This window comes from Brachionichthys hirsutus, chromosome 16, assembly GCF_040956055.1.
Source record: "Brachionichthys hirsutus isolate HB-005 chromosome 16, CSIRO-AGI_Bhir_v1, whole genome shotgun sequence".
Classification (NCBI taxonomy): Eukaryota; Metazoa; Chordata; class Actinopteri; order Lophiiformes; family Brachionichthyidae; genus Brachionichthys; species Brachionichthys hirsutus.
In genome coordinates, this window is record NC_090912.1 from 3,428,629 (window position 1) to 3,455,457 (window position 26,829).

The 26,829-nt window shown below is 47.7% G+C and overlaps 1 protein-coding gene across 1 annotated transcript; it reads left to right on the forward strand.

The window, feature by feature from the left end:
• Nucleotides 1-1,225: 1,225 nt before the first annotated feature.
• smurf2 (SMAD specific E3 ubiquitin protein ligase 2) lies at nucleotides 1,226-26,819 on the forward strand. The gene is made up of 19 exons (XM_068750444.1): nucleotides 1,226-1,280; nucleotides 10,984-11,022; nucleotides 12,011-12,119; nucleotides 14,637-14,770; nucleotides 16,541-16,606; nucleotides 16,933-17,017; nucleotides 17,246-17,329; nucleotides 17,782-17,996; nucleotides 18,705-18,789; nucleotides 19,575-19,733; nucleotides 19,862-19,909; nucleotides 23,051-23,252; nucleotides 24,343-24,446; nucleotides 24,648-24,762; nucleotides 24,844-25,022; nucleotides 25,355-25,613; nucleotides 25,708-25,909; nucleotides 26,392-26,467; nucleotides 26,699-26,819. The coding sequence occupies exons 1-19, from the start codon at nucleotides 1,229-1,231 to the stop codon at nucleotides 26,796-26,798; spliced, it is 2,313 nt and encodes a 770-aa protein (XP_068606545.1). The 5' UTR covers nucleotides 1,226-1,228; the 3' UTR covers nucleotides 26,799-26,819.
• The last annotated feature ends 10 nt before the right edge of the window (nucleotides 26,820-26,829 follow it).

Consider the following 26,829-nt stretch of genomic DNA (forward strand, 5'->3'; position numbering starts at 1 on the left):
GCGGTGTCTCCCATTCAGACTTTTAGCTTGATGGTTATTCTGGTTATTTCTACGTTTTGTACAGAACAGTACAACATAAACATCCAAGGGTTAGGAACACGCCAGGCAGTCAACTGTGTGAATAAGCACCAGAGATATAGCTGACTGAATGGATAGTGGGTCTGTTATAAGTACAATATGTGTGTACTGATCAAATTCTGCTTGGGGCCACACAAAGGTTGTCAGTGACAAATGTACTGTTTCTATAAGGCCCTGCTAAAACTCAGCCAGAAATACTGATTCGACTACACTTTATTGACAGTGAACACGACAAAGTATATGGCTGGAACAAGAAAAACAAAAATATTAAGAATCTGACTAAAACGTCTCAACAATAAACCGAAGAAAGTTTTCAAGACAAACAAAAACAGTAAAACTAAGCAGAAAGATTGGTATTGGTCTTACTTCGCTGTAACTTCTTAACTAGCGTGCATCACCAATTAGTGCACGTGCGGAAAACATTTCCTCAACAATAGTTCCGATATCAAGTAACTATAAATATGTAAATATGCGTAAGGCAAAAAATAAAATAAACGAAAATGATGGCAGTAAAACTCCCACCAAAACAAAAATCTATTGTGATTTCACTTTAACATGCATACATACATAACACGAAAAGTATGGCAGTAAAACATAGTAACTACGTATAGAAGTTATCTCTCTAAAACCTGGACGTTCACCCCCGGCTCCGGGACTCTCTGACCCTGGGGGGGTGTGAGCAGTGAGCTGCCACGCTGGTGACGCGCTGCACTCCCACTCCCACTCCCACGGCCTGCGTGTCGTCACTGGGCAGCTCCTTCCAGCAGCCTCCTGGAGTGGGATCCACGCCGGAGGACGCAACAGTTCGACTCTCGCCGAGCGGAGAGGAGGACTCAGTCGGAGGCAGGGGGGCTCTGCAGCAGCTCGTTTCCTCGTCTCACCGGGGGAGGGGGGCGAGAAGACATTTTTTAGTACATGCACTTTGTACTCTTCATTTCAAAAAAATATATATCTTATTAATGTTTTATTTTAAATTGTGAGCGGTCGCTTATGGCTCTCTAATTTCATATCCGGGCCACAATGTCCACTCCTGACTCCATTATTGCGTAAAAACTGGCAAAAGGGTTGATAAACCTTGTTGTTTTTATTCTTTTTAACACTTTTTAACACATTTTTCCCTGCGTACGGTGAAGGCTGGACCGGAGAGGCGATGTCTAACCAAGGAGTTCGGCGGAACGGCCCCGTGAAGCTGCGACTAACAGGTAGCTAGCATCGCTGTTAAAGCCCCTTCCACTAGCTAGGAGGGCGCGGTGTATTTCCTGGATAAGAACAGCTCCCACGGGCCACCGTATGATTTTGGGTTGTCGCCCAATTAAATTATAAACTTGTGTTTGTTCTATAACTCGTTATAAATTATTTATAACTATTTACACACACACAGTGTACGGGTGCTAGCTACCTCTCACTACTGATAGAGGCTCTCATTAAAGTTGGCTAGCTGACATTAGCCTAGCCAGCTAGCTGCAGTCCAGAACGCCAGAACAAGATTCGGTTCGGGTTGACAGGCAGCTGCACAAATCATGAGAGACTGCAGCTGAGCAATGCCCCCCAAAAGGGCAGCTAACAGTCGGCTGTCTTACTGTGAATGTTGCTATCACAGAACCGCCATTAAGTTGCATCCCTGCACTTTATGTGCAGCTGGAACGTCGGGGGTTCTCTATCATAAAGGGGGGCCACGTTAAATATTTAATGTCTAAAATGTCTGGTCTTTCTGATCAGAATCAGTAGACACACAATGGAGCTTTATTAATATGATATTAATGTGATGGAGGGGCAGCATTGGGGAGATCAAGCTGTAATCTTCTCAGGAGTCCTGCATGTTTCCTTCATGCAAATAATAGGGAAGCATTTGTAAACCTCTAGCGCGTATACCCCAAAGGGAGGGATATGCAATACGCGTTTAAAAAGACGTGTTTTTTATCCAACTAACAACTGCACAACTATTGTTTTGCTGCGTCACTGTCAGTTATGACACCCCCCCCCAATAATCCACTACCAGTCACCCCGAGGGAAAATCAGTGTCATAATGATGTAATATCGGGGGTGGGTGGGGGTCGTGATGCCCTCCTTTGTCTCGCACGCCCAGCTGTGCATACTGGGCTGGTGAGTTTGCTGCGCCGGCTCCTAATGGGCCCATCATTGTGACATGGAGGTTGTCATTTGCTGCATTTTAAACATGCCTGTAGTTGTTTGTGCTTTAGGCGTTTCTCCTCGTTGACAACCGCCCCCCCCACCCCACCCCACCCACCCCCTTGTCCATCTGAACCAGATGTTACAGGTGTTAGCCAGCTATTAAACTGGGGAAATATGGCAAACAAGCTGCTAAAACTAACACTCGGGGTGACAGGTTTCCATTATACTCCGAAACTATGTGACACACGGACACGGCTAATGACATTACGCACATGATCCATCCACCGAGTCATAAATCACATCGTTGCTTTGTCTGATCATTCTTAAGACGTAGCTCAAGGTATAATTTGCACCGTTTCTCATGCAATCACGCATCTGTGGACTCGCTGCAGAATGTTCAAGATGCTTCAGCAGTCCCTGCAGACTGTCACAAACACAACACAAAATAATAATGGACCTTTGTTTGATTGGATTCTCAGACTCTTGCTGGGTTTTTTTTGCCTTCGGTAGGAGTTTGACTTGTTAAACATATGGTTTGCTCATCTTGAATTCTTTGGCACCACGCTGACTAGCTAAGAGCGCTATCTCAGTGGGATTCCCTTTAGAATTCTCCATTCGCATTCCCGCCGCTTCCTCTCTGAGTCACTCCTGTTCTTTCCGACTGTACGCTCCTTTTCCCCCCTCAGGCCGAGTCCAAAGCATTTTTCACTCCCACCCTGGTTGAGCTTCCTCCACGCCGCCTCAACCTCCTCCTAATATACACTCTGTAGGTTGCAGTGTGTCTTTCTTTCCATTTAATTACTGCTTGTTTTAAATAAACCAAACGGCGCTGCAGCTGTTTCCCCAGCGGCGCTATTTTTAAATGCGTTGGACGTTTCCCCAGCTCCGTCCCTTGTAAGAAGACAAACTGTTGAATAGACGCAAGACGCTGCTTGGAAATAAGTCGTTATGTCGAGGATGCGGCAAAGGCCCTGGGGGGGTTCACACTGGCCCTCTGTCTGGGCTTTGAATGAAAGGCCGAGTTCCCTCCTGTTATTGCAGACTGGGGTCTTAGGATGTTGGATAATTGTGCCCCCCCCCCCCCCCCAACAGCTGGACACAGATGGGGCTGTGAAGGCACAGGACCTGATGATCAACATGGTTTTAATGTGGTCTGAGCTGGCTCTCGGTGCATTCATGTGGTCGCAGCCCGAGCCGTGTTCACAGAGTGGCTGTATGGAAGTGATTTGGGTTCATCTGGGTGTTCAGACAGGATACACTGTAAATACACAGCGATTAGCTCCACGCGGTGAACTTGTTGAGTCTACCGGGCCCATCATGGACGTGCATCCTGAGCAAGCACTTCCACATTCGGCTTTAACGAGACGTGAAAGCAAAAACAGAAATAACGGTCGCAGAGGAGCAGAAGAGAAAAGAAACGAGCGCAGGGTGGAGGGCTTTTATTTTTTTTTGCCATTTGTATACATTTTCTTTCCTTCTACTGAAAGCCTCCCCTAATTTTTAAATTGTTCCATCAATTCATTGACTGGCTGGAGTTGGCGTTCCTGTTGGTTCAGCTGCTCTTCGATGAGGACAAAGCCCTCTGCGGTCGCTCTGCTCTCAACCGGCCCGGCGGAGGCCAGATGTAGCCCGGGGGGGGGGGTCGCTTCTCTCAAAGTGCTCCCAAGACCTGAACACTTGTCCAAACGTCACCCCTTTTCATGTGTGTGAGGTTTGGGGAGACTGGCTTCCTGGTAGATCTTCACACTTTAGAAAAGCTGCTTTGTGCCATTAATGACGGATCACATTTTCCTCTTTCCACACACCCTGTTTCATTTGGTGGCTGAAAGAACCAGGGAAATAATCTACGATGTTCTGTTGCTGAAGACGAGCGAATCCCAACCAGAGCCGCGTGGGTCTTGCCAGGGTGTGTGTGTGTGTGTGTGTGTGTGTAAATCTCTGAGATTGAGATTGGAGGTAATTGCTCATAATGGGTTGATGTTTCTGTGAAAACGTAATGAAGCTAAATCCACGCTTGTGTAGTTGGTCATTTTTGAACATCCTGGTGTTGAAGGAGCCGACGCGCCAACAGCTGAGCGCAGAGCAGACGTCTGTCCGGGCTTCGGCCTGACGTTTGAGCCCCTCGAGTCCTCTGAGGAGACGTGGGGGGGGGGGGCGGAATGAGAGATGTTTATATTCACACCGGCTCACATTTCAAATGGCACCTCTGCCAGAGTTGAACCAATACGCCACAGGATTCCTTTGTAGTAAAAAGAATAAAAATGCAATATTACAACGCTGCTTCTTGATGCACTTGCTTTAGAAGAATCCTAAATATTTGACCTCATCCATCGCCAGAGCTTGTTGACTCTTCAGGCTCGCGTGTAAACGACCTCCTAAGAGCTGGAAATTCATTATCATTAGCCTCACCTTCTCATCCAAACCAGGGCGTGTGCAAAATGCCTGATGATTCATCTCCGGGCAGATGCTGCAGAAACTCCAGTCAGTCATGTTTGGAACAGTTCAGGCATTATTACATTCTTTTACATGCGTTATAATTACACCTAATGTACTCGATTACTACCAGAGCTTGGGGCTAATAGGGTTCTCGAGTCGGGGCTAATTTTCTGCAAGCCAGCTATTTTTTTATTTTTTAACTTGTGCATGTTCTCCACGCATTGACACCATTATATCTTAACCCGGACGTGCTTTTCCACAGAGCTAACAGCATTAGTGTAATTGTAAAGTAAAAATTGAGTGTTGCCTGAAATCTTGGCCTCATCTATGGCTTAATTTAACAACCCAAGAGAGACGCTTGAAAGTTTAAACTAAACGCGGTCAAATGTGTTTCAGACGTAATGACAAAGAAACCTCATTTCGTTTTAGCGCGATGTGCAGCACACAGAATTCTCCGGACTTTACGGGGCCACTTGTCGCTGAGAAGAACATTTAAATTAGTCAAAATAGTTGCTTTAATAGAGTTCATGACTTTGTGTGTACTAAATAAAATTGATGCAATGTTAGAAATCGGTGCGAGTGTTTTCAGCTCGATTACGACATGGTTGCCGTGCGGATTCTTGAAAGTGGCCAACGTGTGCAATTCATTCACTGGCAAGGCAAACTTGGTGGAAAGGGGAAAACTATGGCTGCGGTGGCAATGATGTAACACTGGGCCCAGATGAATTAGTGAAATCATTGGGGGGGGGTGGGGGTTGGTGATTGGGAGCAGCCCTTCTGGCATCCGATGCAGCCGTGTGGTGGTCCTAAACTTCTGTTAGGCCGGTGCGATCCGCTTTCTCCATTGCGGCTCGATCCAAGCTTCTCGTCTGCTCTCCTCCATTACATCAGAGGGAGGTGGGGGGGGGGGGGGGGCGGGCGATGGAGTCAAGAAGCTGGAGAGCTGCGCAGCCACTGAAATAAACTTCCAGCCAACGGTATTGCAAGCTTGCAGAAGCCACGCTTGGATTCGCTCGCCGTTTCTGACCTCTCCCCAAGTGGCAGCGGCGAAGGCGCCGTGGAAGACTTTACTCACCGGGACGTCTGTCTGTGAGACACAGAGTGGAAAGACGGCGATGCACTACGCAAAGGGTAACAGGAATGCTACTAAAAATTGCCATTGTGGAATGGTTTCCCCACTATTGGGCTCCAAAAATAGTTGGCGCGGACGCCTCTGTTATGCAACTGCAGCGGCGTGCATCACGGAGGGGAAAGGGTGACGTGAGACGGATGAAATGTTCTCACACTCAGAAAGTCGCCAGCCTCTTTCCTCGCCAGTGTTCCAGTGCGTGTTGCGCTGCCCCTTGTGACGGCTTTCAAAGAGGGACTCTTCCCTTCCTCGTTATAGACTAGATGTCATCCTTTAAACATGTCCATTAGGTTTTCATTATAAGACATTCATAAACAATGAGTTCACGATGGTGGCACCTCATGCTGCGTTTATCGCTTCCTTAAATCCTCCGTCACAGCTTCCGGTGTTTCTCATTTCTAAAAGTCATCATCCTGGTCTTCGTCTTCACCGCAGCGTGTCGGTTCTGTAGAGCGCTGATCCCCCCACCAGATGGACTTCCCGTCTCGGTTCGTCACTGTCCAGCAGGTGCTGAGGATGATGTTGTGTGAAGATGCACAGCTTCTCTCGGTCACGGCCTTCTCACCATTTATGAAAAGAAGCCGCTGGAGATATTATTACGTCTCCCGTCTTTTCTTTCCTCTCATTCCACCGTTGTTTGACGCTTCTGGTCAACAGATGTCCCCGGATGTCCTTGTGTAACGGGACTCTTCTGCGTTCGCTTTGAGCGTCTGAGCTACGTCTCTGCTGGTTTCTTATCCAGTCTTGCTTCGGGATACGTGTGGAGATGAAGTTTGTCGTTGAACTCCTCTGTAATGTTTTTTTTTTTTTTTCACTCTTTCATAATCCCCCCCCCCCCCCCCTTTTTTGGGGGGAAGTTTTTCCTCTGTTTTCCTCAGCTAAAAATGATGCACGGGGGATTTTGCTACTCTTTTTTCCTTTTCTAATTTTCTAAATCTCGGAAATTGCAGGTCTTTTAAGAGGCATTAGCAGATTTTCCTGGCAGTTAGTCGTTCCATGATCGCTGCGCTACCAGTGAACCTAATATCTGCACGACCAGAAGGCGGCTTATCAGATTTGCATATTACATAAGTGGATTTGCTCAAATATAAAAATGTGCCAAAGCTGGAATATTTCCCAGTCCTTCCAAGTTGCTATGCATTTAACCACATTTCCACAGTTAGCCTGCGCCCCGCGAAGAGCCTGGCCGAGTTCCTGGAATTCTAGCCTGCCTTCTTCTCTGCCTTCTTCTCTGCCTGACTGCAGTTAAAGGCTAACGTTTAGTGGCGTATACACATCTTTAAAATGTAGCCCACTTTTGTCATGTATGGGGCAGTGAACGTGTGGTTTGGTTGCCTTTTTGGCAAATGCAATGGCTTACTCCATGAAGCTGGGCCTTTTAGGGAGTTTGATGCTCTGATGTTGATTTTCAAGAGATGTTTTAATTTTGCTTCCACATTCAGGCATTAGTTCTCACAAATGACACCATCTCATTGTTTGAAGTCTTTCCTGAGAGCAACTACAACTACTTTAAAAAAAAAAAAGCAGTTTAACTCGCTCAGCCTTCATTCTAATATTTTTTGCTCCCTCTCTTTAGGTTTTGGAGAGAAGTAGTTGAGGGGAACGGGAAGCTTTTCTGTTTATAGAAGAACAATGCTCTGCATGAGAGCGCCTGGTGCTGAGCCCGGAGTCAAAGCAGAGCAGACAAACAGGCAGACGGGGGGGGGGGGGGGGGTACTGTTCCCTGAAGATGGGTCAGACTGTCTGGCAGGTAGGGTCACAGACTGGGACTGGGAGGAACCATGTGGACAGGAAGGGGAGGTTCAGAACGGGGTCAGGTTCACACACTGCTAGGAGTCGATGTAAGGAAGTGGACCGATGTTTTGAAATGTCCCCCCCTCTCCCTCTTGTTAGGACATGTTTTCAGACAGCTTAGACTTGGGATGGTGATGGTGGAATATTAGCAGGCGGTCCTCTCTACCCCCCCCTCACTTCCTCCAGCGGGACATTTGACGGCAGGAGGTGTAACCCCCCCCCCAAGCTTTGTTTCGTGTGAGCGAGAATGTCAAAGTCGGTCCACAGCTGATAAAACCAGACACTTGTCTCCACCGCTGACCGCTACCATGGTGATGGCCTTCTCCCTCCCTCCCATCTTTGCGTCATGTGACCATCCCAGGTGTTTGGCGGACTTCATTGATTCGCCTGCACAGAGAGGCTCTTTGTTTGCCAGCCTGTGAGAAACCGGGTCCATCCTCTGTCCACCGGTGGAACTTTAACTTCACCCCAAGGTCTCCGTCTCCGTCTCCGTCTCCGTCTCCGTCTCCGCACTGAGCTTCTGTTGCCGCTCGGAGGAAGGAGCTGAGAATCAGCCTTATGCGGTGCTTGTTTCGTTTTCCCTGCTCTCCTCGGGTTGCAATGTGAAAAGCCATTAGACTAATGAGCTGCACTCAGCTGAGCAGCCACAAAACTCCTGCCTCGGTCACATGGACCTATTCAAGTGTTTGTTTCTTCCGCTTGTGGTCTGTGAGGCTGCAAATGTGCCTCAGACGATTCTGGGGGGGGAAAAAACAAAAACCCTTTTTGTGTCCTGTGTGGGTTTGCCCGTCTGCCTGCCGGCTCGTCCTGAAATGCTTTACCCTTCTTTGTGGTTTGTTTAAACTTTAAACTAACAAGACTCGGAACAAGAGAAGCGGGACGTCACCCTAAAAGGTTTGGGGCGACGATCAGTGAAAACCTGTGTCTCGCCTGCTCGTCCCCCCTCACGGGTCCACGCCGGTCCAGATGACGCTTTGAGGGATCTAGCGGTCTTTGTTTGTTGTCTTTTTTTTTTTTTCTCAACGTCTAACAGTCATCGCTGGTTGTGTGAGGTCGCGGCGTGTCCGGAATGAGAAACACAGGCGACACAGAGGAACCCTTCTCTCTGCTCCCATCTCCGTACTTGCCGTCTCTATGACGACAGAGGATTTTTTTACATTTATTTTATTAGATGGGCTGTGACACTGTGATACCGTTCCAGAGTGTGCGTCTGTGTTTTTGTGACAGAATTGGTTTCTTTTTAAACCCACCAGGGAGTGCGATGATGCAGTCACTGCTCCGATCAGGTTCTAGAAACTAAACGAAAAGGCGCTCTCTGCTTTATTTTGAAAATATTTTGTCTCCTTGAAACTGTTTATTTTGAAAATATTTTGTTTCACACATTTCCATAGTGAAATATTGCACCATAATATTCATTGTGAAACCCCTAAAACGTTCACATGTCACCATGATGATACCTTTTTACAATTTAATGCTGGCAACCGACCGTATCGTTTGGTTGAGCTCGAAATGGTCCCTCCCTGAAAACAGTGTAGCCGTGGAACAGGAATGATGTGATCCCAGCTGGAATCTGGAATAAGCGTTTAATGTTTCTCGTTTTCCCATTATTTCTTGAAATCCTGAGGCCGTGTGAGAGACGGCTGTAATTCCCGTCCAGGATGACCAATAAAACGACAGATTTATAGCCCTGCCCCGTAGCGGTAAGCTCCACCCACTTCCTCTTACCGCACAACATTTTGGAGGCATTTCTGCACACTGGCGGGTAATGGCATTGACATTTCTATTGATGTCATTGTATTAATGACATCATCAATATAACCTGCCAGGGTGGTGCACATGGGGGGGGGGGGGGGGGGGGAAGCAAGGTGCCCTCGTCGTCTGTCCACAAATCACATTTGTGGGGGTTTCATTAAAAGATCGTTTTAAGGTGACTGATGGTTTGTCGCCTTCTCCATAGTATATATTTCTTCTCGCTACAGTCTGCACATATGTCCTAATGCTTTATGACGACTGTCTTGCATCAGTTCCCAGTGGGAACTAAACTCTGACGGCTGGACGGTCTCCGTCCCGGATGCTGTCCTCGCTCTCCCCCTTTCTCGTCTCTAAACTAATTGCCTCTCTTCATCTTATTGTCTCCCTTGCGGGACCCATTCCGGTGGTTTTCTACCCATTTTCTGCTTTCGGCCTCGTGCCTGTTTTCATAAGCAGCCTATAGAGGTGTAATTGCAGTGCTGCCTTGCTGCTGCGTGGCGAGCTGAGAGCTGCTCTCAGGAGGGTCTTTGGGGTTTTCCTCTCAGCTTGGTGTTGGGTTTGGGCTGCGCCGGCTACTGCGGGGGGGTCATGTCATGTCTGGGCTGGGCTAAGCAGGGTTACTCTTTTCTGTTGAGTGTTTGTCTTTAGTGGTTTATGGTCTTTCTGCACATCCACTGAACTCTTTAAGCTTTCACATATGAACATCGTAAAGGCCTTAAAGGTGTAGTCTCACACTTGATTCCTTGTAAACTTATGATTTCCAAGGCGTCTGGTTCCTCGGTCCAGACACCTTTTTATTAATCTCTCATGCTATTGCACACCCCAAACATGAATTCTTAGTTTTGCGGCCACAAGCATTGTGCAAAGTGTCACCTGTTGCCTTTTCCTCCAGTGTCTCACCTCCGCTAAAGCCTTGGAACACGTGCACACCAGCACACACATCCGTCTGGGCCCGCTAATGATCGATAAGATCACTGCAGTGGAGAGCTGTGTGTGTGTGTGTGTGTGTGTGTGCGTGTTAATGCACACGCTCGTCTGTGTTTTCAGGAAGACCGCAGCCTGAAATGATGCATACCAGATGTTTTGGAAATGAGCTGGGTTTCACTGGAACGCAACACATTCCCAGGGATGTTTGCGGAAGGAAATTCTTCTTCAACTGTCGAGCATGTTCAGTTCAATCATCTGTTCTTTGCTCCTTTATTTTTTTTATAAAAGTAAGGCTCTTGTCATTACACCCATAACCACCCATTTGTCCCCGTGTACCTTGTGTATATTTCCACACGGCCTGTGTGGCTGTTAGTGTATTTGCCACTGGTGAAGCCGATGATTTGTGTATTTAATTTTGTCCACACAGCACTCAGACGGTACGTCCTCCTCCCCCCCCCCCCCCCCCCTCTGTTTCCTGGTGGGCAAAGATTGTTCCAGCTAAGACTTCGAGTGATTCGGGGTGATGTTTCACATCTGTTTGTGTGGATAGGTGCATTTGAGTGTGTGTGTGATCTGCTCCACTCGTGGTTGTATATCAGCAGTGTGTTTCCCTGCTTGAATCCTAAATGACACCAGCCATGTCCTACACACACACACACACACACACCCACACACAGCCATTCGTTTTATGTTGAATGTGTCCTTCACTCACTCCCTTTTCTCTCTTTTTCTAGTACTCTGCGCCAAAAACCTGGTGAAAAAAGACTTCTTCCGTAAGTATCTACCAGTCGCAGCTGTGGCTGATGACCCTATATTTGCTTTTCACACCCCGTTTTGTTTTTGCTTTTGTGGGCACATGATGCAAGCGTTGCATTTTTATTTAGCACTCTGGGAATAGCGAGCGTTTTTCCATCAGCCGTCGCACGAGTCTGTATAATACCCCCCAACACAATATGAGAATCACTGTGGCCATAATTCCTGGCATACTGGATCTATCTATCAATAGTTGCATAATGTCAATATAAGAGAGTGACTAGATTTCCATTTCGGGCAACTTTCCCACAAACGTAGCATAAAATATGTGACACATTTTGTCCACTGAAGCCTTAATAACTGGCGTGCTGCTAGTGTTTGGGTGTGTTTGGCGCCGGCTGTCATGGTGAATGCACATGTTCTAGGTCTTCTGCTCACTCAGGTGGTTTCTGTGGTGCCATTCCTGCCATTCCAACGCCCAGGGGCTGAGCAAACATTCAGCTCGGGGGGGTTGGTTGGAGAGTACACCGATACCAGAAATAAAAGTATGCGTTTATGCCTGTCCATAAATGTGGCCGTTCACGCCATTTAAGTAAAATATCCCACCGAGGACCAGTGATTCAGCGGGTCCTGATGTTTGACCCAGACAACAACAGTCAAATTGTAGCCTTTTGTGCTATCGTTAGCTAGCATACTACTGAAAACCCAAAGTTAAAATCTCGCTGAAGGATCGACATCCCTAGTTGACCCCGTCTTCCTTTAAACATAGTAAAATGTTGTGTTTCTGATTATTATTATTATAAAACCCAGGCAGTTCTCTTGGGTAATTCAGTCATCTAAAATCCTGCTTTTATTCCCAGGCGACCTCATTTTCTCGAGTCCGATGGCAGAAAGTGTCGCAGACGGCGCAAAAATCTCTGTCGCTCGTGTCCTTGTTTTCTGTTCTGTGAGGTTTCTTATTGGTGCACCCATCTGAGTGGGTTGCTGTGATTTCTTTTTTCCCTGAAGGCCTACCTGATCCCTTTGCCAAGGTTGTTGTTGACGGCTCGGGGCAATGCCACTCTACAGACACTGTGAGGAACACACTCGACCCCAAGTGGAATCAACACTACGACCTGTGAGTCCCAGACACTGTCTGACATGTTTTCACTTAGAAAATATCCCTCTGATTTCTTCCTTTTTGAATACCTCCTACCTTCCTAAAGACTTATAATCCCATTAAAACCAGAGGTTTGAGGGCCTGCCCGGGCTTTTTCACCGCCTCACAGTTTCTTATAAGTGAGCACGCTGGGAAGCGTCAGGCTGTTTCATCAACACAGACCTAAACAATAACAGATGGAAACAGTTCTTGCATCTGCTGCCTCACTTATCTAGATGTTCTGTAATGACATAATCCTCCAGCGCCAGCATGGAGTCTAAAAATGTCCCTCGGAGCAGTATTTAAAGAAGAAAAAAAAAAAAGAGGGGTGTCTTCAATGGTATTTTCTTCCATTGACAGAAACACACACTTGTCTGGTTGCCCCCCCCCCCCCCCCCCCCGATTGCCTTTCCCTAAAATGGTTTGTCCTGTGAAAGCAGCCTGGAAAATAATAATAATAATCTGAGCGCGTGAGTGAAAATGCGAGAGTGAAAGTTTCCAGTATTCGCCTCTGTGTTTATCCAACAGCCGTGCGTAGCCAGCAACGAAAGGAAGCACATGTCTCCGTTTTGTTTGGTTGCTGGGGATACGGGACACCTCTCTCTCTCTGCGTGGCTGTTAAATTGTCACAAGACGGGAGGTGGAATAATTCAAGCACCCACCTTAAAGAGTGATTGATGGAGGAGCTTCTCCGCAGTAATTTCGCTCCCAAGAATTTTCAGATGGAGCCGAGTGGACTTTACGTGGAAACTGCTCGGGCGTCTGTCACCGATAAGATCGTTATCTGGTATCTGTGTCTCTGTGTTTGTCCTCGTGAGGGACGAGGGCACAGCGGGCCTCAGTGTCTGGACGCCTGGTGTCAAGAACACGGAGGGCTGCATTAGATTTGTTGGCCGTGACTCCCTGCAATTTGGTGTGTGTGTGTGTGCGTGTGTGTGTGCGTGTGTGTGTGTGCGTGCGTGCGTGCATGCCAAGGATAAGCAGACAATCTATGTCTGTCTCTCACAGATCACTCTGTCTGCACCGTCAATTAAATTACAGGACGTGATCGAAATGGGGAACGCACAGGAGAGAAGGGTTGGAGCTAGGGCTAAGCGGGGGGGGACTGGGGTCGGGCCTTAGTTGTGTAATTCAGGATAATATTTATCTATTTGCTTAAAGCGTCCGTTAGCTTTAGCGCTTTGGCATTCAGATGCAGCGTTTCGTGTAGCTACTGGCTAACGCCGAAGCAAGCTAGTGGCCCGGTGTAGAAGCAGGGTTGTTTATCTCTGATTGTTGCGTTGCGGCTTGTTTAACTGGACAATCTGTTCTCGGCAGCGGCTCGAAGCATCTCGCCCTTAAAATCTGCATATTTTTGATTTCATTGCAGTTTCCCATTGGGTGTGTATAATTGCCTACGAATGGCTTTAAAAAATCCAAAGCTAGTTTATTACATGGAGGGTGATCCAGATGACCGTTGTAATACAGCCCTCCCCGTACGGTCTGTCTGACAGAGCGGCGCTCTCACATTTCACCCCAGACAGGCATTTGGCATCGTCTCAAAATGTCCAGACGTCTTACTCACAGCCCATTGTTTCATATCCCCTTCGGTAAGCGGCACGGTAATTACAGTGGGACGCAGTTCTGCGAATCATTCAAATGATTAGCTTCAGACTGCAGAGGGGAGGCCACCCGAGCAGATGTGCCACAACAGGTTCACGTGGTGAGATTTTATCACGCCCCCCCGGCCTCGCCTGACAAACGAGGAGAGAGAGAAGCTTGAGCCAACTGAAGGAGACGGTTGCAGACAGTCAGGAAATAATCAGCCTGTTTTATCTCGCTACACATCTTTGGCTGTTGGTGCGGAATGTAATTACAGCATTTCCCACAGATTGACAGCACGAGTATGACAGGGACACACATGCGCATGCACACACACACGCGCACACACACGCACCGTCTCTTCCCAGGATGTGTAATAAAGTCACCCAAATTCATGACTCATTTTATTCACCCCAATGTCTGTGTTTTCCCAACAGCAGGTGGGCTTACATGTAAAGGGGGGTCTATAAATGTTCTAGAATGAGCTCACGCCAGCTGTGTGACCTGAAACAACGGCGCATAAACCTGGTCACTGGTTCATGGATAAATGATTGAAACTACAAACATGGATCACCAAATATATTTACACTCGGAGGTCGTCCAGTTTTAGTAGTGTAGCTGCTAAACCCGGCGAAGGATCGCCCGCTGAGCTGACGGCCTCCTGCAGGCCGTGATGACATCACTGCACTTCCTGTTGCCTCTAATGACCCGCAAAGCTCACATTCATGTTTTGGTGTGAAACGTTGCGACAGCTTGTAAATTTGGTGAACTCAGGACAGTGTCTTTCATCTCGCGCCGCCGTCTGGTTAAAAAGTGGATATCGAGGCATCCTTTCCTGCCCTAGTTACAATATAAGGTGGTTGGTCGTGGTTTCGTGGTCTGTCTTCGATATTAACTTCTGCTCTTTCCCTTCAGATACATCGGGAAATCCGATTCTATCACAATCAGCGTGTGGAATCACAAGAAGATTCACAAGAAGCAAGGGGCCGGGTTCCTGGGCTGTGTCCGCCTCCTGTCTAACGCCATCAATCGCCTTAAAGACACGGGCTGTAAGTGTCAGCGATACATTTCTGATGATGTTGGACAGTCGGACGGGCTTGCTGTAATCAAGACCTGCGTTGCGTAACAACGAAGCCGGAATTGTTTCCGCTAGTAGCACTGCAGAGGAATGCATTTACAAGTGGGCCTGGGTTTCGCTCGTGTCCTGCTTCGAGGGGCGTTGGGGCTGATCGACAGGTAAAACGTTTAAATGAGAGCGCGTCCATCGAACCCAGTGCCCTACCTGCACTGTGAAACCGAGCAGGAGCGAGGAGCACGCCACTGCCGTCACGCCTCTCGGTGTCCCGACTCCCTCACTGGGTGTGACAGAGGCCAGAACCGTGTGCCAGAGGGGGGGGGGGGGGGGGGGTCAACGCTCTGGCAACCTGCCAGAACAGGAAGAGCCAATCAGCATCAGCCCGCAATTACTGCAAGAAATGTCAGAAGCTAACTGGATAAATGAGACGGAGGCTTTAGTTGGTGAAAGCGGTCCCAGACGGGCCGTGAAGCGGTCTGGTACCTGCTCTCTGGGCCCGCACCCTCGTGGGCAGACGCGGGACAGAATCCCACGGCTTTTCCTTTTCCGCCTGACGCTGCTGTTTTCCTGGAGCAACCCAGGAAGCCCGAGCCTTGTGCCACAGCTGGGAGCGGTTTGCTTATGCCCTCAATCCTGGCCTCCTCCTCACCCTTTAGTTTCCTCTTCAGTCTGCTCTGTAGACTGGCAGCGTGTCCACGCGCGCACACACACACACACACACACACACACACGCACAGTGTCACTGACTAGCCTCCGTCTATCTCAGTCTGCCGATCTAGACCGCCGGTCATTTCACGCAGACATGCATGATTGTGCAGCCATTTAAATGTGAGTGTAGATTTGTTGTGTTCTCTGTTGTGGTTTTCTCTCCCCCTCCGAGTATTTCTCATTCTTCTGTTTCTTTTACTGTGTGTGGAATTTGCCCTTCACAGACCTCGGAGGAGGGCATTTGGCCGACTAGAATATTTGTGTATAATTGCACAGTGTCTTTGGTTTGACCGTAAAACATTTATTTTTAATTGCAGCGTGTCTGTGCTTCTTGTCGTGTATATAAACGTAGGTCCCCCTGACCATACATTTAACCGTCTCGTGTTTTCTGTCTTCCCTGCGGCTGCTGACCTCCGGCCAGCCTTGTAACAGTTTGACCATCGCCTGTTTTCGTCCCCGTTTGGTCTAGACAGACATCCTGGGCTGATCTGCATGACACCCAGACAACAGAGAGCAGATAGTGGCATTTCTCATGTCTGCAGGCAACCTTTTTGGGGGGGGGGGTCTGTTCTTTTTTTTTCCCCCGCTTGATCTCTCTCCTTTTCCCTCACTCTCAAATTCCAGACTGTAAGAAGTTCAGACAAAGAGTTTCCAGACTTTGGCAGAAGTTCATGTCCATGCTAAGACTGAGTGGAATAGTGCAGGCTTTGTACTAGAATTTGTCAAATGTTTGACCTCTGCATTTGAACTGAAGCGTGCTCTTTACCGATGCTCAGTCAGATTTTTACAGCCCATGGCTGTTCCACACACCGGACCATCTGTTTCCAGGGCACAGCCAAGCTGTGGTCTACGCAGAGAAGAATGAGAGAGGGCTGATAAAGGGGAGAGGGCTCGACTCCAGTGATGTAAATGATACAGAGGAACGGGTCTTGGAGGGGGGGGGTCATCACAACACATGCTAGTGTAGCATAATGTATAGTGCAGGTCTCTGACACTGCTGAATCCTCTTTGTCTCTACCTTTGCTTCTGTCCACAGACCAGAGACTAGACTTGAACAAGCTGAGCCCCAACGACAGCGACACGGTCAGAGGCCAGATAGTAGGTGAGTACTAATAAAAACAGGAATGCAATCCGGTAGCATAAAAATCTATTCTTCAATTAGAAAAAAACCCCAAATGTTTTATCCCATCCGTCTGTTCTCTACCGCTTTTTAAAACATCACAGCCAGCGCATTGTGATGTTTTTTATTAATTGTTTAGTTGCTCCAAAAAAAAATAAGTAAGAGTCTTCATGGAAAATCTTGGATTAAATTTCAGACTATCCCAGACCCTGCAGTGGCTCTCCAACTCATAAAGACCATAGACATACAATTCAAATCGGCTGTGCAGTAATCTAGCAACTGCGTCTGTCCCCCATGTGTTGCTGCAGTGAGCCTGCAGTCTAGGGACCGGATCGGCACCGGAGGCCCTGTGGTGGACTGCAGCCGGCTGTTTGACAATGATCTTCCAGATGGGTGAGTTTGGAGAGAAAATCCCGTAACTTGTCAGAGGGAGCTTTATCAGAGGCCGATTGCATATCCTAAACGATAAACCCTGCCTTTGAGGGAGTCGGTGGAGATATATGGGGAGAAAAATAACTGTTTCTATGCGGTGAGACGGCGGGAGACCGACTGCTTCTCGATGGTTCTGCGGCTGCTTGACTATGTTAACTCGCTCCTATGTTTGCATGCTCCCGCTGCCAGCTGGGAGGAGAGGAGGACGGCATCTGGACGAATCCAATACTTGAACCACATCACTCGCACCACACAGTGGGAGAGGCCGACCAGGTGAGAGTGCTCTCTGCAGCCCACAGAAACCCAGACCTTGTGAATCAAGCAGTAGCAGCAGCAGCAGGGTGATGGACGAGCTCATTTCTTCCCTCAGTACTCCCAACCTGGGGAAAACCATCCAAAAACCAAAGTGGGCTCCTCAAAGAAAGGTCTCAGACAGATGATGTTTAGTAGAAGTCACAAAGCTGGCAGATTAGACAGAGAGAATGTCTCCCTGCTCTGTTTCCATTTATGTCTTTCCTTTTGCTATCTTTATCATTTTGCTCCGACCTCGGCTCCTTTCCTCACGTCTGTTCTCGATGTATAGATTTTCTGTTGAGCCGTTGAAGACTTCTCGAAGGCTTCTTATTGATTTGTTGGTGTTCATAGATGCGACTACCGTCTTTTCAATCTTCTCACGCTTTACTGTCGCCCACCAACCTTCCCTTCTTTCGTCTCGCCACTCTCAGGCCCGCATCGGAGTACTCCAGCCCCGGTCGACCGCTCAGCTGCATCGTGGACGAGAACACTCCCGTCAGCACGAACGGGGCCACCCCCACCACAGCATTGCCTCCCAGCGGCGGCGACCAGAGGGCCCACGAGAGAAGGGTCCGCTCCCAGAGGCACCGCAACTACATGAGCAGAACCCACCTGCACACGCCTCCGGACCTGCCTGAGGGATATGGTTAGTGGAGCGGCACCAGCTCATTTGACCCATTACTCAACCATCAATGCGATAATATGGTCAGGTCTTATACAGTAATGCATAGCGGAACTTATTCACTAAGAGGAGGCCAACCAAAACACTGCCTGAAAAGAAATGGCAGCTTTGTCTACGTTTGTATATTTCATTTTGTTAAATATCCAGTGTACAATCATTCACACTAACAGATTTGGAAGGTGTCTGGTTTTTATAAAGGGGAGTTCATCTGTTAGCGCTAAAAGAAAAATGCAGCACTAAACTATTAGGACAGCACGTCCAGCTTTTCTGTGTGAGACGGATAAATATTTAATATCCTGATTACACTGGAGTATGTCGGTTTTTTACTCCTCTATGAAACCACCCTGCTTCCACATGAAGTCATGTCTTGATTGTAATGTTGTCGTGTTAGTGGCATCGGCTCGGCTGCCCGGCTAATCTGTAGCTTCATTCAGTGCAAGGAGACTGAAACACTGGCTCCATTTGAGATGATCTAATTGACTTGATGCGGCAGCCATTCACTCCCTCCTTTGTTCTCCTTTATGCACACAATCGGTCACATTCATGTGAAAGCAAACACAGACGCACGCATAGTAGCTGCAATCCTCCACACAGACAGTTTGGTTTATGTTCCCAGGATTTGAAAATCAAAGGAGCAGAAGTCTTTCATGTCATTCTCATGTCTTCCTACAGAGCAGAGGACCACGCAACAAGGCCAGGTGTACTTCCTCCACACTCAGACAGGTGTCAGCACGTGGCATGACCCCAGAGTGCCAAGGTACGCCCAGTGGGATTACTGTGATGTTACATTAATTATCTTTCCTTCGTCATGTTGTTACATCTGCCGCTGACACAAATGACATTACTCTAAAACCGTTTTCACGTTTGAGATCACACAACGGCGGCAAAATGAATTCCCATCTCTATCAGACCAAATTGTAAGCTGGTGTTCCCCACGAAAAAAAATAACTATATAGCATTGCATCATCTGCATATAGTGAGATGTCTCACATGCATCCAGTCAGTTCGTTGAAAACAATGGATACCCAAGACAAAAAATAATTGTTATCTGTACCGGTACATGGTATGCGGCCATGCCAGTGGCTCCTGGGCAGTTCTTATTCAGGCAGGTGGGGGTACTATTGATTACCTTACTTAAAAAACAAATGAATACCCACGCAGCGGCCGATCTGTCCTGGCTTGTGAGGCTCTGGTCTCTTTTTGGCTTTAATGCTGCGAGACAGACAACGCCAGCTTTGCAATCCTGCTGTAATTTCTGAAGTTTTGCGTCTCCATGGAGTCCATCTGAAAAGGGTTGTAGGGCAGCAGTAAATAATTTAGATGGAAGGAAAAAAAACTGAATAAAAGTGATTTCTCAGACATCTCGGAATCTGCTGTCCGCCTGAATCCATTTAGTCAGTGCTTTGGTATGTTTTATACCTAGAACTTGAAGTGGTGTGTTCTTTGTCTCTATTCCTCTGTCCCCCCCTCCCTGCGTTGCCTCAATTTTCTTGCACACTTAATGCTTCGTTGTGCATTTTCTGCATGTCCGTTGCGTTTCAGAGATCTGAGTAATGTGAACTGTGAGGAACTCGGTCCTCTGCCTCCTGGATGGGAGATACGGAACACGGCCACCGGGAGAGTTTACTTTGTTGACCACAACAACCGAACCACGCAGTTCACTGACCCCCGCCTCTCGGCCAACCTCCATCTAGTCCTCAAGTGAGTAACGCACTCCCCTCGAGTCCGGAAGATTCAACAGTGAGATAAATTAGACGATACAGGATAAAGGAGTGTAAAATCCTGAGATTTATTCTCTGTTCATTTTTTTCTGTCTTTTGCCGCTGTAGTCCAAGCCCCAATGGTTCTCGGGGAGGCATGGAAAGTCAGAATGTCAGGTAAGGTTTTAGCCCCCCCGCCTGTAGTCCTAAAAAACACATACACTCTCAAGATATTTGCAGACTTCCCCTCCCACTCTGTCGTTGGTTGACCACGATGATCGTGTTCTAAGCTGTGCTCGCCACCTGTAAGAGGTTCAGCACCCAGATTGGCCCGGCGTATTCTTACGCTTACAGAAACATGGACGCCATCCCTCCTTTCTTTCCATAGAAAGAATTCAAATTCTGCTGATCCATTTTGATCATAAAGGCCACACAATCCATCACAAAGCTCACTTTGGCCAGACATCAGATATCTGAGTGAAAACCGAGGCTGCTTTGTCTGTGGCTGAGGGGATGTCTTACGTCGAGGAAACGGCGCATAAATCGGATGCATAAGTCGATGAATGAACGGTGTGTGTGTGTGAGTGGGTGTGGGGTTTAGATGCATGCCTGTGTGCATGGATGCACGTGTTCAGAATCTCTACCCCTGTGCAGCTGTTTGAACACATACTCTGCAGTGATAGCCGTAGAATTACCCAGAGGTCTTTGCGCCACAGCATATGGGTGACTTGTTGGGCCTCCTCCTCCTCCGTGCGGAGAGAGATGGAATGCATTGACGGAGAGATCGGGTTTCTGTTTTTTTTCCCCTGCTTTGATGGATCAAAGAACAACTTTAAGATTTTTTCTCATCTATGACCCTCTGAATAGTCATGTGCATTACTCTGCGATGTGTTAAAATGTCATGCACAGGATCACTGGTGATGTTAGATCTTTTTAAGTATATAAATATATATATAATTATTGTGAAACACGCATACATTTCATCTTTGCACCCCTCAAAATGAGAAGATCCAGGTTTGACTGTGTTGCAACTTGATTTTGTGAATCCGTCCGTTAGAGATGACACAGCTTCAGATGTTTTGATTAAAATGTGTTTTATGTCCAGTATTCTGTTCGTCGTTACATTGCTTGTCCGGCCAGTGAATAGAGGAGGAGAAAAAAAATAAACAAGTGTCTTTCATGGCGTATTTCACATTCCTGAATGTCCTGAGAATGTCCAACTGCAGTGAAGTTGGACAGATCGCACTTCCAAAATCAATAACTCTTTAGGGAAATGTCGCCAAACAATGCCTCCCTTGTATCATGACTCATTTTGAGTAAAACAAGTCGTCCTCCAAGGTGGGCGAATGCCATTGGTCCGCTTGTGCAGCCGGCTGTCAGATTAGTGCACAGCGAGGCCCGCCTGCAAAATTTGGACCGCGAGAAGCCTCCATCTGGACTGTAGAGCCTTTTGTCCTGGGGGGGGGGCAGTCTCCCCATCTCCCCAACATCATTCCACACATCAGTGGAATACTGCTGGTGATAGTTAGAATTGGAGAAAAAATGCATTTGAGTCATTAATTCTTTTGTTTTTTTAGTAAAACCAATTTTAGTTCACCTCAAACCCAGATATCACAGGAATGATTTTACAGTGTGCAAAGACTCTTTATAGCTATACCTTGTTTTGTACTACCTTTACTTTCATGCAATGTTTATGAAGCACATTCTCATTGTTTGGTTTTATTCTGCATTTAGATATTAAATAATAGAAACAATTTGATTTGGTCTCTGGAGACTCCTGGAGAAAAGCCATGATGGAGCTTGGCTTGAGATGTATAAAATAAAACGTATCCATGCCTTTATATAGTGTTAAACCTGAGCCATTATAATTCCATTAATATTTTAATGATAATTAATTATTGCACAGTTTTTGTCCGATTCTGCTGCAGATTGTGACAAAATTCTCAAAAAGCTTTCCGCCATCATGGATTCCCATTAAGACATCTGCCTTTTATCAAGTATAAGAATGTATAAATATCAGTGCTGGTTTGAAAGGCCTGGCTGTCGTTGCAGCAGAAATACATTGGACCGCATGTGATTTGTTCTGTTTTTTAAATGGCGACCTCTCCCTGAGGTAAACGTCTTTCAGAACACGCCAGAGACGTGTGCATCAGCAGTAACGTGTTGGAAGGAAGACGGTGTTAGAGAGAGAGACGGAGCGGGAATGTTTGACTTATGGGTGAGAGTGCATGGAATGATGCTTCCACCGTTCTTCCTGTTCTCCCACCCGCTGAGTCGTCTACACAGTGCCCTGCCCTCCCTTGTCTTCCCTCCCTCCGAGTCTAGTCTGCAGGAAATAAAGGGATTCATGAGGAGGTCTCGAGTATCCTGTTGGAGCCCTGTGGCTTTCTGGGATAACAGGAAGTGATTGAAAAGCCACACTACGTTCTACTAGGAACTGAACTCCGGTCAGAGACGAGTGTTCTTTGTGGGAGGAGGGGAGTGTGAAGTTTTTTAGCGGCTTGTGTTTCGTGTGTTCTGTCGTGAGCTGAAAGTACACTTTTACGGTTCCTGCTGTATTCCGTGGTTCCGTTGTAAACGGGTTCCTAATCAGGTCGTCTCTGTGAAAATGTTTATCGTGACCTTGGCATCACTTTGGGTGTTACAGGCTACATTTCCGTGCTGCAGACGGACATCCTTCCACCGCCCTCTGAGTTCGCCTCTAGAATCGAGTGTTTATGACCCCGCTCAGGCCTGCTTGCCCCCGCCCCCCCACTGGAGTGCAAAAGGCCATTGTGCAAATAATCCTTTAGTGCTGGTCCCATAAAGGCTCTTTTGATTCTGAGAGTGTTGTGTGCCGACTTCCTAAACACAGCGACTCGTTCAAAGGTCTTGAGCTGCAGGTGATGTTCACAGCCGCACTATTGATGCTGCTTCCTGGAACTCATTAAGGATGCACGGATAAGAACTGGGAGAACTCGTAATACTTCTACATTTAATCCCTCATGCCGCTCCGTCTATGACGGTCGGTCTGTCCGTGAGGGGTCAGGGCAGCTGCTGGACTAGATGACCTCGGCGTGTTTACTCTTAACTACTCCGCTAAGGAACAGAAAGAACTTGTTCACACAAACTGGATTCTGGCCTTCTTGGCGTTCTTCTTGTTTTTATGTGAAGTCTTGCTTGCTTTTTCTCACTAGTGAGCTTGTTTGTGTTTGGTATTATTTCATCTTGGACTTTCATGTCCATTCCCTATGTCCTGTTGTCTTGCCTCCATTTCTCCCTCTCTTGTTCTCCTCTCTCCTTTTGCCTCAATTTTCTGCCTTTCTGTCTGCTCTCCAGTCGCCAGAACCAGTTGAAGGATCAGGCCCAGCAGGCTCTGGTGTCCCCCGCTCAGCTCCCGGAGGAGGCCGAGTGCCTCACGGTGCCCAAGTACAAGAGGGATCTTGTTCAAAAGCTCAAGATCCTTCGCCAGGAGCTGTCCCAACAGCAGCCTCAGGCTGGCCACTGCCGCATCGAGGTGTCCCGCGAGGAGATCTTTGAGGTGAGGTTGGAAAGGAAAGTTTGTTCACGTTATCTGAAGCTACTAACGAAGACCTTTATTGAAAATGACTCAGAAATGAGCCCGTAATACGTCATTCAACCCAGAGGGGGGATTCCAGTCCTCTCAGCCTGAGCATGTGTGAAAGAAATTGAAATCCAAAAAAGAAATGGCAGGAAAACATGGAAATCATCTTATTTGCTCCGTTGCATAACCTAAAAGAAACAAAACGGCACAAACTGCCATTCTCTTTCTGCCCACGGAGCTGCGTGTAATTTCACTTATTTATAGATGCAGTCCAGCCATGTTAAATATTTTCTGAAGGTTTGACCCCCCCCCCTTTTTTTTTTTTTGTCTAATCCCATTAAAGTCACTGCCCGTAGCAGTTTGGCTGTGACTGACTTTGGTCTCACACACGGTTTTATCTATGATGTGTGACGCTCGTCTGTTAACAATCGAAAGCAGACCTTTTGTTTGGGGTGAAGGTTTTTGTAAGTTCTGTGCTACTTCTCGCCTGGGGAGTTTCTTTGTGTGCCTCTCGGAGGTGCGGGGGCCTTCATCGGAGTTACAACACCTGCAGCAGACTGCATGGCCCTCGTAAAATATGTACTGGAATGTGCTGGAACGGCCGCGTCTGTTAATCTGAACGAAGACATTTTTGTTGGCTGATCTCAATGCAAGTTCGACGAGGGGGGGGGGGGCTCCGGCTGTGTGGGGGCAGAGGACGTCTAGAGGTTGATGCATAACTGCGTAGCATCTCCAGACCAGCTGAGACGTTGCATTACGGCCGAACAGAGCTCACTTCACCTTATTATTGTATCTGGCGGGCCCTGTGGAGTGAGTCTGATGGCTGTGCTTATTATAACTGCCCCTAATCCCCCTAAATGAACCCTCCTCCTAACACTATTATCCGTCTGCGTGTGGGATGAACATCGAGGCGGGGGGGGGGGGATCTCCGCCTCTCAGCAGGGAACCAACTGGAAATGAGTACCGAAAGGCCAAATTGCATCCATCACTTATCGTACAGGACCGGTAGTGTTCTTTTACTAGCTCTAAAAATCAGCCCTTAACCATACGCGTGTCCATGTTGCAGGAATCGTATCGACAGGTGATGAAGATGAGGCCGAAGGACCTGTGGAAAAGGCTGATGGTCAAGTTCAGAGGAGAAGAGGGACTCGATTACGGAGGAGTGGCCCGGTAAGATGTCCCAAGAGTGTCTAACATAAAACACAGTCTTTGTTTCTGCTCGGTAGTTTTCACGCAGCAGCGTGTTTCCTAGTGGAGGAGATGAAGCACACTGCTCTGGTGTAATTATTTCTTCATCAGAATGTTAGGGGTGCAGCTGGTTGCTCTTTATTTCCTCCCCCCCTTTGGATCTGTGTGGCTTACTGTGTGCAGGGAGTGGCTCTATCTGCTGTCGCATGAGATGCTGAACCCGTACTACGGTCTGTTCCAGTACTCCCGTGACGACATTTACACGCTGCAGATAAACCCCGACTCCGCGGTCAACCCGGTGAGTTACGGCTGGTCCTCGTAACACAGCAACGTATTTCAGACTTCTGAACACGAGCGTTTTTTTTTGGCCTCCCCTCAGGAACACTTGTCATACTTTCACTTTGTTGGCCGTATCATGGGGATGGCGGTGTTTCACGGCCACTACATCGACGGCGGCTTTACTCTACCCTTCTACAAACAGCTGCTGGGCAAACCCATCACCCTGGACGACATGGAGTCTGTCGACCCCGACCTGCACAACAGCCTCGTGTGGATCCTGTACGTACCAGGCGGGTGTAATGAGTCCATGATCCTAATTTATATTTCTGTGTGTATGAAAACTGAAATATCAAGAAAGACGACATGTTGCACTCCAAATGACGCGTCGCTGTGCTCAAGCTGCATGTGCTACGATTGTAGCGCAAGTAGAACAGCGCCCCCCAGGGGTTTTCACTACTTCTTACATCCGTAGTCGGCACAAACCATCTTCGCTTTTCAGCTTAACAATTTCCTACACTAAACAGAAAGCGGGGGTGGAGCGCTTCAGTAGTCGCCAATAGTGATTGTGCAGCATCCATCACGCTAATTCGACCGTTGATCTCTCTCTTCAGGGACAATGACATCACAGGTGTGCTGGACCACACCTTCTGCGTAGAACACAATGCCTACGGGGAGATCATCCAGCATGAGCTCAAACCAAATGGTAAGAGCATCTCTGTGACCCAGGACACGAAGAAGGAGTATGTGCGGCTCTATGTCAACTGGCGCTTCCTGCGAGGCATAGAGGCCCAGTTCCTGGCTCTGCAGAAGGGCTTCAATGAGGTCATCCCCCAACACCTGCTGAAGGCTTTCGATGAGAAGGAGCTGGAGGTACTTTGTGTTTAACACACGATCTGTATGTCATGGTTCTCGAGTTGCCTCAGTTCAACATGCAAAATTCCACCTCGTTTCCTCCACTCGCCAGCTCATTGTATGCGGCCTGGGCAAAATCGACATCAACGACTGGAAGTCCAACACGCGGCTCAAACACTGCACTGCAGACAGCAACATCGTGAAGTGGTTCTGGAAAGCTGTGGAGTCTTTCGACGAGGAGCGCAGAGCCCGCCTGCTGCAGTTTGTCACCGGTTCCTCCAGAGTTCCCCTGCAAGGCTTCAAGGCCCTTCAAGGTAGCAACAGCCTGGATGGAAGCTGTCTTGTTGCGTCATGAATTACTCCGCAGGAATGTCCTGCCCATGAAAGCTATTTTGAAATGGAAGGCCGCTTGTGATGTTTAAATGGTAATGTTTTCAGTCTGGTTTTGTTTTCTGCAGGATTAATGGAAAAAAAAACAACCTCCTGCTGGCATGATGTTCAAAAGTTGGTGGAAGAATGAACCCATGAACTTTCTTGAACGTGTCACAGTGCAGAAACGCAAACCACTAAAGTCCATGAAATGCATCTCGTATTGAACAGGAATGAAAAGTCTGATAACAACAAAACGTTTTTACAAGTGTGTCGTAATTTGGATTTGATCTTTTAGACCCAGAAATGACCGACTGGCTCGAAGCAATTTAAAACCTGATTATTATGTAATGGAATGTAAATCCACCGTCATGCAGCGCAGCAGTGTTGATGATCCATGCCTACTAAACTGGTCGCGTTTACACAGGTGCTGCCGGCCCCCGGCTTTTTACCATCCACCAGATTGATGCCAGCACCAACAACCTGCCCAAAGCCCACACCTGGTGAGGAACACGTTAGCGCCGCCCTGTCGCTGGCCTGTTTGATACTGTGCCTGTCTTTGAGGCGGAGTGGAAAGTACTTGCATCTGTATAACTTTCCATTTGTTTTTCACTCGTTGTTGAGGTAGTTCAGCTACAAATGTTCCCAAAGCTCCTTCTCTTTTATGTGGTTTTATGCAGCAGAATATAGTCACTCACTCGATTTTAAAATGATCTCCCGCCTTCTTTTCCCAGTTTTAATCGGATCGACATTCCTCCCTACGAGCACTACGACAAACTGTACGACAAGTTGCTCACCGCCATCGAGGAGACTTGCGGCTTTGCTGTGGAGTGAGGCGGTGACCCGTGCAGACGTCGCCCGGGAT